This window comes from Columba livia, chromosome 3, assembly GCF_036013475.1.
Source record: "Columba livia isolate bColLiv1 breed racing homer chromosome 3, bColLiv1.pat.W.v2, whole genome shotgun sequence".
Lineage (NCBI taxonomy): Eukaryota > Metazoa > Chordata > Aves > Columbiformes > Columbidae > Columba > Columba livia.
The window spans coordinates 66,768,573-66,781,336 of record NC_088604.1 but is presented as its reverse complement, the minus strand read 5'-3'; the positions used below and the strand labels follow the sequence as shown (position 1 = coordinate 66,781,336).

The 12,764-nt window shown below is 35.8% G+C and overlaps 1 protein-coding gene across 16 annotated transcripts in view; it reads right to left on the bottom strand.

Annotated features, from left to right (window-relative positions):
* Positions 1–12,764, bottom strand: part of SYNE1 (spectrin repeat containing nuclear envelope protein 1) — a 300,382-nt gene that overhangs the window by 234,910 nt on the left and 52,708 nt on the right. For all 16 annotated transcript variants that reach the window (XM_065057381.1, XM_065057392.1, XM_065057386.1 and 13 more), the window contains 2 exons: positions 3,195–3,290; positions 1,302–1,385 (listed from right to left, as the gene is read on the bottom strand). In XM_065057381.1, coding sequence (XP_064913453.1) covers positions 1,302–1,385; positions 3,195–3,290 — 180 coding nt within the window. The remainder of the gene's footprint in view (positions 1–1,301; positions 1,386–3,194; positions 3,291–12,764) is intronic.

Here is a 12,764-nt window from a genome sequence, read left to right as displayed (position 1 = left end):
CTCTTCACCCCAGCCTTGCCTTATCTTGTTCAGGTCTCACCGGAAAGCTCTTGCTATGTAAGCCTTATCAGGCTGCATATGATATGATTTGTATTAACAAACTGTACTAGTGAAATCATGAGCTAAAGCTGAATTTTGCTTTGGGAATATATTTGTCTTTGCTTTGGTTATATATTTTTCAATTAAAAAAAAAAAAGTTCTCTTATAGATTTCTTTCTACAGGCATCTGCTAAGATTGTTGCCCATGGAAGAGAAATACAGGGTGTTTCAAAAAGATGGACCCAAAACACCTTGTGTTGCAGGATTGCCACGTTACAAATGACTGAGGCTGGGGCTGTTTGTGCGCTGGGAGAGGCATCTAGTGGTAATCATTTGAAATTTTATGCTTTGCCCTTTCAAGGGGTAAGAGTTTCATTCTTGGGTCGTTCCTGGCTGCAGAGATACTGTGATTTCAAATCTTTTTGAAACACCCTGAATAATTAGTTCAAGATGCCATAGGGTTAAAGACAGGGAACGAATGCCAAAACCCAACAGCTCCTGGTGTACAGCACTGTGGAGACACAAAATTCATCAGGTGTTACATCCGAATTGATAAAAACTGAACTAAAATGCAGAAATTAGAGGAACACAATATCTTTAATCCAATTTATAAAACAGACACAAGTCACTACAATATAGAGAAAAAAGTGAGGAAATAAGGTAGAAGTAGATTGCTTTTATTTGATACTCATACCTAGATCACATTGAGTTTCTAAGATTTCTTTTGTTAAATTTATAAAATATTCTGCTTAATTTCTAAAATGTTCACAGCACTGTATGTACCAGAATCAATCCAAGAATTAGTCCTGCCAAGCTAATAAGGGGTCACACTGTTCTAAATTTTCAGGTCTATACTTTTAGGGAGTAGAATTTTGCATGCACAACCTGGGGAAGTGCAGAAATCTATTCTTTTAATTATAAATGAATGTCCCTACTGAACTGAAGATCACTGTTCTTTGCCAAGAACAGCAATAGGAAAGTAGGGAACGTGAGGAGCTGAAGGACACATTAAAAAAAAAAAAAAAGAGAGAGATCATCCAAGGTGAATCTAACTAAGGGGAAAAAAAACATTTGCTATCTATTAATATTGGAACTTGACATTTTCATTTACAGCAATTTTTAGGCACTGTATAGAAACCGAAGTCTGCATACATAGCTCCAACTTTGGAGAATAAGAGCGGGTAGGTGAATACAAATCACACAGTTAAGGAAAGAAAGAAAAAAAATAAGGAAAAACCAGGACTAAATGCTATCCAACCTACCCGTCTTCCTTCTAGAAACTTCAGAGCTGTGCCAATGTTGGCAACCCAGTGAATTCTCTTCAGCTGACGTCCCTGCTCACAAGGCTTAAAGAGAAAGAACAGCGTAAAGCTCAATTAGATTTATGCCAATTTGATGCAAAAATTAAGTTGCCAATTATTATAACACCTTAAGTACATATCTTAGTTTGTTTTACATGTTAAAATGTTCCTTGGAACAGTCGAATTCGCTTTTTGCATATACTAACAGGAGGACAGACAGATATAGGGGACGTAACTGTGATGGTTCTATTGTAAAAAAATGATAGGATGTCTGAATAACCTCAAGATGCAAGTAGTGGGCTTCAGCCCATAAACTTCATCAAATCAGAGAACTGTTTTTCTCATGTAAAATAAACCACTTCTCTTTTTATACACTGACACACACACATATATTTGAGAGGATGAAACAATCTTTTAGTAAAATATTTTGCTTGCAATGGGGACGTTGAGGTGGTTATTATTATCTGCAGTGAAGACTTTTCACCTAGAGGATTTGTATCCATTCTCTCTAATACCTCATTGGTTATAAAAAAAATCTGTCACAAACCCTCACTGAACAATTAATTTTTCTGAACTTCAGACACATAGACTAAAAAAAGACAGAATTATTTGAATTTAATCAAGAACACATTCTAGGCTTCCAAAACTCTACAGTGGAATTAAATTCCCCACTGAATCTTATACTGTAATGCAAATATACCACTACTATCATTTAAATTTGTGTTCATAAAGTTACAAATGCATTTAACAAAAGGCTTGCTATAGATTCTGAAATTCCTGTTGCAGTTACTTCAGAATATCAGACATTATTCTGGTTCCGTAATCTCTCTTGTCTTTCACTAATTCATGTAGGCAGGATACAGCCAATTAATTTTATTTTAACAGGTGCAGCATTAAAATTCTTTTCCTGTTTTACTACTTTTGTTTTGCCACAAGAGGGAGAGTTTCTGTATTGCGCGAACAGAAACAGGTGAATTTCAACAGAGCAGAAACACACTTGAAAGTATAGCTTTTTTCCTATCTTACAGTGAAATCACTCTTGCAGTCTGAATTACTACCTAATTTTGGGTATCACCTGAAATCAAAGCGGAGGTGAAATGTGAGAAAGAGGCATGTGTGGCACTTGCAAAGTGCCCACATGTGAGGGAGCAGGTAACATCTGAACCCTCCAGGCAAGCCAAAGGACAGACTGTTGCTCTGCTCTTTCAGATGCTGCCACCCGACCTGCAAGCTGTTTTGGAAAAAGTGAGAGCCCTTGGCCTAAAACCCTTTTGTTTTTCTCCCACATCAAAAGCACAAAACCAGCCTGGCTCCCAAAAGACAGTCTGTCATGTACACACCGTCGCCTTTGTACACAACTTGGTTGTGAAAAAGCCATTTGGCATCAGACAAGGTTCTTTACCATAGCACAGCAGCTCTCAGGGTAAATGGATATAAAACCCCATTAAATTTGAGGGGCTTACAAATTTTATTTATTTTTTCAAAGAGAAAGCCATAAATTGAACAAGAAAAGACTGACATTATTTATTCATAACATATAGAAGTAGCTTGCAGTTTACACCTTGTTTGTGTCATAGTAACACCCAGATGAACTGCAAAGACTAACACAAATAAGCAAATTTTTATGACCTATTAACACAAAATTAATAGAAAATGAATAAAATCAAGAATGTCAGTCTGTAAACATCTTTTTTTTTGGTTTTGTAGCCAGATAGTCCATTCTGTGAATAAACATGTTTTGATATGTAGCAGTCACGTTTTTTAAAGTATTCAAATATAGAAACATATTATAAAATTATATCCTAGAGAAGTTATGCAACTATCATGTGTATTCAGAAGGAAGGACGTTCTTACCAGTTTCTGCCCTGAAAGAACTTCCAAAAGGGCAATGAGCATTACACCATCTTTGATATCTTCAAACAGATCATTCACCAGCATGGGAGGATTGCGCTGAAAAGGGAGAAAACATCAGGTATTATAAAGGCTCGCCAACATTACCATCCTACTTGCCCTCCTTGCAAACAGAAGCACAAAGAGTGGCTGGTCTCCTTCTTTATGTTTTATAATGTTTAATATAAGTGTATTATTTAACCATTGCTTTGCGACAATATTATTTAAATATTTAACATTTCTGGTGCAGGACTGTAACACTGGATGCTTTCTGTCACTGATGATACAGTGGAGGAACCTCTTGCTCCCTAAAACAAGCAAAGAAACACACCAACAACTGCCTATGAGTCTATAAAATACACACAACTTACAGATGCACTACTACAGTCACACTTCAATCTATCAGCATATTTTGCCTAGTGTTAAGTATGTCACAGAAATTTCATTCTCTCAGTCTGCAAAATACAAGGAGCTATAGGAAGGAAAGATCCCTAAAGCAGTGTGGCTGGCTGAGCGACACTGCTGCTTTCTCACAGCTGACAGTTGTTGCACTAAGTCACTGTATTTTCTCTCCTCCAGGCATTGCAGCCTTCCAGTGCTGTTAGCACTGCGTCAGCTTCTACTTAAAACAAATTGCTTAACATATGTCTTTACATTTGCAAACACAACAATAATACAAATAAATCTTTAAACAGATGATTTAGGAATTTTGAATGACAAGGTCACATAATTGAACTCAATCTTCTTAAATATATCCCAGTTTGTAGAACTATGGCACTCAGCTGGTCAGTATTTTAATGATCACAGAATATCTCTTAAAAACAGGAAGTTTGAAAGTGGTAAAATAAATAAAACATACAACCTCTAGCTTCTATGAGCCTGTCACAATTCACATATTTATACCTGCTAATTCTTGAAATTAGTTAGGTTTAATAATTTACTTTTGAGATACTTCTGAAAAAAAAGAGGCTTGTACAACAACCTTTTACTTCTGTTCTGCAGAAACACTGATTTGAAAAGATGAACCTAACAAAGTGCTGCCCTTGAAAAGGTAGAAATGCTATAACAAATGAGGAAAAAGCAAAGGTTTCTAGTTCCCAAAATCAAAACACCCCGTCTTCATTGTTCAGCTTGGATGAATTAATATTTCAATGAGACATAACTTTGGCATAAAGTGGAAAAAGGACTCCTGCTGAAAGCAGACTTCATCTGAGATTTGGCATGCTCTAATAGCCACAATAATAAGAGTCTATTTTCTCATGTATATGAATAAAGCAGTATTACAACTCATTAAGAGGGTATATTTAATCATAGTTCTTTTTTACTTTCTAGCAATGCAATAGATAATGGATCATGTTCTTCCTTAATACAACACTGAAGAATTCTACGGAGCAAACAGGTCAGTAGAGATTAATTTGCTCCAGTCTTGCATCATGGGCGGTTGACATAAATGCAATTAATTTTTCTCACCTTCTATGTTACCATTTCCTGTTTGAAGTTTGGAGCAGCTTTGGTTTTATCAGTATTACCACATGATATAATACTGAAGAGATTTGTGCTAAAATAATTCAGCAATAATAATCCTAATCCAACAGGATGTGAAGACCTAAAAATCCCAACATGCACCTAAATGCCCCAGTAGTGAGGTTTCTCTCATGAAGCTTACCCTACAGTAATGGAGATAGGTTCTTATAGAGGGCAATTTAGCATACATGTAGATTGAAGGGTGCCTCACAAGCTTGGTGCCAATCACGTGCCTGTCAGAAAACCTGTTTGAGCATAACCCAGCGCCCTTCCATCTTGAGTGGTTTGATATCCTTACTCTCAGATCAGGGTACAGGCCAGAAGTTGCTTCATCCCAACATGAAGTGAAAAGTCATCTGGCATTCATATGCAAACCAAATCCTGGAAGCAGCTCTGGTTTCCACAGCGCATGGTTTCACACTGCAGATAGACCCTCTGAATGCCCATGTCAAGCTCTGGCTCTGAAGCACCCTCCTCATGACAGTAGTTACAAAACTTAGATTTGCACCCAGAGTGAGGCATTGTACTAAGATAAGGCAGTAAAAATATCTCTGAAGAGATCATCCAACAAAATTAACACCTACAGTACTTTCCTTTCAACATGAATAAAATATTGGTTTGGGGAAAACCAGGGGATGAGAAAGCACTGAATAAGATGAGAAGCAACAAAAAAAAAAGTCAAATGACTTACATCAAAATTAATAAGACCTATTGCTCTGAAGTGTGAAAATCACAGTTGTCCATAAATCAGCAGGCTGAACTGCACTTTTTGTTGCCAGAAAGTTGCGTAATGACAAACGCTGCCAGTGTTTGGCAGCACACACCATGCACCTTAACACCAATAAAACAGGAACAGAAGGCAGGTACAACAGCTGCGTCAAAAGATCTCCTGTATGAGATTCCTTTAACATGGAAAATTAGTTAATTATATAGACTGCCAAAACGTTTTGCATATTATGCTTTATAATATGTTTTTCACTACCCCAAAAATGTTAACATCTGATTACAAGAAGGTAAGACTCTCATCATGTTTCATAAATCACCTTTTTTTTGTTTTTTTACTACTCTGGGCACATAGCATAGAATTTACCATGTTATTATGACTCCAGTCTCTCTCAGAAGTATGGTACAAATTATATTTTTAGTGCCATATATAGAAGAATAGATTAATCTTTTACATAAGGATTCTGTAGTTACCAATCTCCTTGTCAGTACAATACAGGGAGATAAACATACACTAGTTGATACTGATTAGTTCATACACCCTTATGTATTGTATAAGGACCATCACACAAGATGGCTGAAGCTAGTGGACTGTTTTTCCAGGCAGAACCTCTACTGAGATTAAAACAACATCTTCTGTTGGAATGGATAAATACCTATTCCTTTGCTGCATATATAGTGTCAAATGAAATGAAAGGAAAAAGTGAAGATGTACACTGCTTACATATTAGCCTCCAGAGAATAAATGTTTTTTTAAAGCTGTATTCAGTTAAAATCTATTAATACTTTTTATTCTAGAGGCTCAACAGGCCTTAACACCTATTCAGTTAGCTGTCTTAATGCACTGCTAAAATGCTAACTGTAAATCAGTAAAATCAGAGAAAGAAAACTAACGTAACACCTTGTAATCTTGAAAATGTTGAATGTACTCCAGATTTTGGCTTTTTACATGTAAATGTATAACTTTAGCAATGCAATCAACTGCCATGATCCTAATACACTGTATTTTGAGTGTTGGAAAGCCTGTGCAAATGAAGTAATTTTTAAATCAGGAAAAAAATATCAGTTTAAAAGTATATGAAGTAAAACGTCAAAATCCTACAATACTAAATAAAAGCTGCTATTTATAAACTTTTTGAAAAAAATTCTTTGGAAGAACTCAGAATATAATTCGATGAACAATCAGACATTAAGTCTACAACTTGTCAGATCTACACCAAGATTTCATATGCTTTATTATTTTTGGTTTTTTGTATGCTTCTCTAGGAAAGAAAAATAGAAAAATAATACTAATGATGTGCTACATACTGCATTGTACGTATTAAACACTAATTTATTGCAGTATGTGCAATCACAGTAATGTAGTTTATAGTGACAATGACATTTAGGAACAGTCATATCACAAATGCAGAGGCACACTCACTACAAATAAATTCCTGTGCTCTGTAGGAGGAATATGAATTAATTGGGAATGAATCTTAAAGGTTAATGAACCAGATTTTTCTCATATTAAGTATTTATTTAAATAACTGTATTTAGAATTGATCACAAATGGGAACTGATGAGGAAATGCTTTGCTTAAACTTTGCTACAGGAAACTGGTCCTTACACCCTGCACTTAACTTTAATGAACAAATCGTGCTATACAAACAACATCACAATGGATGCTAATCCAAACCTTAGAAACTACCTTTGCTAGGTTGATTTTCAAAAAATGTTTCAAAAACTCCTGAAAAAAAATATGCTAAAACCTATCCATATGCACAAATATGAAAAAATCTGTGTAACTACTGAATTATCTCTATGAGAACAGGAAGGAGAATATGAAATTTCAGAATTACTCTGTAAGAGCTGGCCCACCCCTCTGCCCCAATTTAATTCCTAAATCTTTAAGCACATAGATTTTCATGTTCCTTGTTGTTAGTGGCTGAAGAAGGCATGAAAGGATCCAGCCCTAAGTTTTACGATCATTTTCATGACACAAATTAATTTAGTATTCACTTTTTAACATTAGAGTTTACATACAATACTAGTGAAAACATACAGTGGCTGTTGGAGCAGAAAACTGACAGGCAGATTTTCATCATAATGCAGTCAAGATGGGCATTAGCTTAAATTTTTTCTGTGTCAGTGACTCAGATACTGCAAGCCTCTGTATTCCTATTTGAAAAAAAGACAAATACCACAGAATTACTTAGTTCATTGATGACAATTTATGAGGTTCTTGTATGAAGACCCAGTTACATTCTAAGAACAAACTACCACCACTGGCAGCATTGTGTGTGGACACTGTAAATCTTGACATATCCATTACCTTTTCTCTTTTTCTTCCTTTCTTTGCTATAAAATACATAGTTTTGCAATTTCAAAACTTTTAATGTAAGGTTTAATGCCTAGGTTTGATTCAGCATTATGAAAAAAATGCATAAGTGTAATTAAAAAATATTACCCGTTCTTAGTTTTAATTTGAAATTCATCCTCTGCTTTTTTGTTGTTGTTGTTGATGTGTGCATCCTTTTAATGGAAATACAAAATGAATAATTTGTTTCAGTATGTATTTGTTGTTCTCTATTTGGTGAGTTTACAACAATATTTTGGTGAGCACAAATACTGAAGTTATCCCTACACCTGTGAACAAAGATATTATTTGGTTGGGTTAAACCAATTTACAGTCTGTGTTCCAAAGCTTTGAAACTACTTTTTCCCCAGCACTTTCACCAAAGATGAACAACGCAATAAAAGGCATATGGCTCTGTTGTTTCAGAGAGGCATATTTTTCTTCTACTAATCTAATCCACTATCTAAAAATTGATATAGGCAAATAAATGAAAAAAATATCTAAGTAATTTCTCTTTTGAATGGATCTAGTATCTCCTATTTGACATATTTGGTATAATGTTCTTCTGTATTTTAAATTTAGACTTTGAAAAGATGCCAGAAATGATATTCAGAAGCATACTCAAATTATTTCTGTCTTTGAAGGCTGAGACTGAGAGGAAGGAGATTGAGTTCTAGAATCTTAGAGAAATATGAATAAATAATATGCAATTAGAAAACTTCTTGTCCTGTTAGCTATGCATATCTCAATTGTCATTAGTAGAACTGCACAGATGCACAAAAATTAATCTGGATGGCCAGAAGATAGTTCACATTCATTTGGTAGCTTATGCCCCAATTTCTGTAAGTGGGTGGCAAAGAGACAATTTCCAGATTTCGAGTTTCCCCAGATTCCTGAGCGAGAATCACAGAATGGATTCAGCAGGGGTTAGAGAGACAGAGAGCAGAGGGACAGATGCAGACTAGTGCTAACAACTGACCACAAATGAAGCTGTATTATTCTACCTGTTAGTTATCATACTTGTAGTTCTTTCCTATGTTCATCCCTTGTGGGACACTACCCTGCGGGTGAGGATATGGCTGTTTTACCTCAAACTTTCTTTGACGTGCCACATAATTAGCTGATGCTAAATCCTTTACTTATGTTCTGCTTATGGAAGAATACGTCTATGAATTAGGAAACTTAATTATAAAATGGTAGCATTCTATTGTAAGAGCAAGAGAGAATATTATAAAATAATCATACCTCCTCCTACTCCCTTTCATGAAGTTCAGTTCATTGGTACTCCCTTTTCATTTACCTGTTTTGTTTATTCTGATTTGTATCCATATTGTCAAACCCATTCTTAACTTTATATCTAAAAAGCCAAAAACAGTATGGTGTTTAGTTAGGTTTTCGGTTTCTTTGTGGTTTTATTTTGTTATTTGTTTGGGTTTGGTTTTGTTTTGTTTTTTAATCTACTTTATGCATGTAACTTAGTTATTGAATAAGTTTCTGTTTCAATTAGAGCATGACTTTTTAAAATTAAGCATATCCTAAGATTTTAAAGATTAGCAGTGAAGAATCTTTCACTCATAGCAAACCCTGACAAACCATCACATCCTGCTATATATTCTCAAATTATTAACTGTCCTCAGTTCTACCTATTACAATCAAATCAGTTCTGCATTTCCATTTCTTTCAAATCACTACCCCCACAATGTCAGAAACTGCTCTTTTTTTCTTTTAATTCTCCTTGGCTCTACTCAGCCAACACAGTACAAGGATAAAAATTCTAAGGTAGAGTTTCCTTTCTTTTGCCAGCAGTAAACCCACCTTTCAAATTGCTACAGTGAAACCCTATCAGCCTTTGCTTAGAAAACATTATTTTCTCCTGGTTTTGAGATTTTATGCAGTTACTCACCAGTACTGACCAAAACATTCAAACTCATTTATGATGGAACATTTCTCCAGATAGCCATGATGTTAGAGTTACATACTTTAGTTATAGCGTTTTTTCTTATTTCATCCTATTACTTTTTCCATTACTAATTTTACTAGATGAGTAAAAACGGCAACTATTAAACTTTCCTCCAAAATCAAAAGGAATTAAACCTAAAGTTTTACCAGAGTAGTCAAGAAATAGAAAGCCAATTTAAGTGAAGTTACTGTTAATTTTGAAGCCTGTGTATATTGAGTCAAATTCAGCACAGTAGGTCTGGATTGCATTTTGGATTACATTGTACACAGCAATCTGGCAACTGGTGTATGCACACAAAGCAGGGGAGCGGAACAAGGCTATGCCTTTGAAAAAAACAAACAACCCTGTAAATTCACCTATAATTATATAAGTAACACGTATAAGTCCTTGTGATGTGTTGAACTGCTCTCTTCACTTCCCCTTCTCAACAGGACAGGGGATGAAAACAAGGTAAAGAAGCCTGTGGGTAGAGATAAAGACAGGGAGTTCACTTACCAGTTACTGTCACAGGCAAAACAGGCTCTACTTGGAGAAAAATAATTTCTTTTAATGTATATTAAATTTATATTCATTTATTTTAATTTATACTAATTTAATTTATTTCCAGTTAAAATAGATTAGAATGATGAGAAACAAAGACAAAACTTTAGCTCCACTTGGAAGCAAATCTGGCCAGGGATGTCAAGGACAACAAGAAGGGCTTCTTCAAGTACATCAGCAGCAAAAGGAAGGTTAGGGAAAATGTAGACCTCAGGGGTCTTTGTTTGGGTGCCTGGGGCACCTCCTTGGTGTCTGCAGGGCTGTTTCTCACACTTTCTTCCCTCACTTCTCACTGCCTGTGCAGAATTTTGCCCTTTCTTAAACACACTCTCCCAGAAGTGCCACCAGCTTGGCTGAGGGGCTCAGCCGTGTCTTCCATCAGAGCTGAAACCACCTCTGTCCAGCACAGGGCAGCCCTGGCTTCTCCTCACAGAGGCCACCCTGCAGCCCCTTGGGCACCTGAACCTACACCTCCTTCCATATTATTTAATCCCAGTAACTCCACTGGCTTTAATAGACATAGGCCCAAATGTAGAAGCACGTATTGCTGTTTCTCTGCTATTAGTGTGAGGCCAGGGCTTCATGGTGTTCCTCGCTAGGTACCATTTTGGCAGGTGCTCCACATTTTCCTGGGTTCAAAGATGAGGGCAGAATGCAGACAATGCTCCCTAAAAGTGGCTTGCCTTCCAGGCTTTTTCCTTATCATATTTCAAAGGCCTCCAGACTATAGAAATATTACACCTTTCCAATTCCTTTTGACATAATAAAAACCCCAACAATCTTTTATAAGAACCAAGTAACCTAAATATCAAATTTCTGGGTTACAATTCAGAACATGTGTGCAAGGGGAGTCCTGCACATTTCACAGACCCATCAGTATTTCCTACAGCTGTGATAAACTCAGCATATATATTTCCACACTTTCCAAAAACATGATTAAAAAAGATGTAAAAGCTTAAGGTTTAAAACTGAAAAATTTGAATGGTACAGGTCACTCCTGTTGAGTCTAATCTCCATAGTCTATAAACAGTGTTTCTCACGTGGCAATACAGCAGCATAAATAGGAAGCAAAGCCAGATCATCTACACATTTGAGGCCAACTTGCTGACAGGTATCAATAAAAGTATGATAGAAACAGATTTCATTTTAAATGGTGAATTAAGACAGACAAATTACTAAAGAGCATCTCAGGTAGCTAAAAGTGAGGGCTGTGGCTGTGAACTGCTTGGTTTGAATGTGAGTATTTTATCAGCCTTTACAATACCCTATTAAGGATATATAAGACTAGATCACCCAAGTTAAAAGGTCTACCTGAGCCCTCACAGGCCAAAGGGACTAGTACAGTAAAGGTAGAGTTCAGTTCTCAATCCAGAGCAAAATATCTTAACTGAGCTACCAACACAACTTTGTCTCTTCCCAAGTTATTACAAGGAAACTACCATTACACACAAACATATTAATCTAACAATATATACATATATCAAATTGTTAATTATTATCAGATATTATTAATCAGTTACTAATGATGCAATACAATTAGGAAAGAGAAAAACATGAAATAATTCTTTTTCCTCTGACACATTTTCATGGCCTGCTTTGCTAACACTTAAGCAAATACTGAATTTCTTTCCATCTTGGTTGAAGTAAACAGAACATATGTAGAGTGCTTAAGTTCTCTGATGCATGGGGACCTTTTCAAACTATTCCCAAGAGAACAGGGGGATAGACATCATTCCCAGTGAGGATCCACTGCCAAGAAGTCCTGAAGAAAGCCTTGCACTTGCAGTTGAATTTTACAATGTCAGTGCACTTTATTTGACAGTAAATCCCTCATTTACATTCCTCAGTAATGTAAATAAATGCTGTTGCCCTACCATAGAGTCTCATTAGACAAAATAACATGATGTAGCATTATATTGGCTTCCTGCTTTACTCAGTTCATTTTTGAGGGCATTATTATCCAATTCCCTACACAGACAGTAAACCAGTACTCTTGCAGTTATTCTTTGCCCAATTTTCAAGTTCATTAATTTTCATGATTTAAAAATATGCATTTCAAAGAGCACCTCTGGTGCTTAACTATTTCAGTTTACTGGACTAATTGATAACTATGGTTAGAGCTGTGCTGTGTCAAAGCTCTGGGAAATGCCTAACTAAATCTCAGTGCTTATGCTGTTAGATAAGGTTTGTACCAGTTGTAACTTAATACTTCAAAATTGTGTGTAAATCACTGTCTTTATTCTGCTAAAACCAAAGAAGGAGTTTTAGGTTGTGGTAGGAAGAAGGAATAATAGTTCAATGATAAATGCCAAGTTGCATCAGATAACTAATTCAGCACTGGATTCACAAAGCACTATTTGTATTTATAACCACTTGAGGATGCCTCTATCAAACAACACACCAGACTCAAGCTTTGTTCAAATAGACTGCATGTAATAAAACAAATATT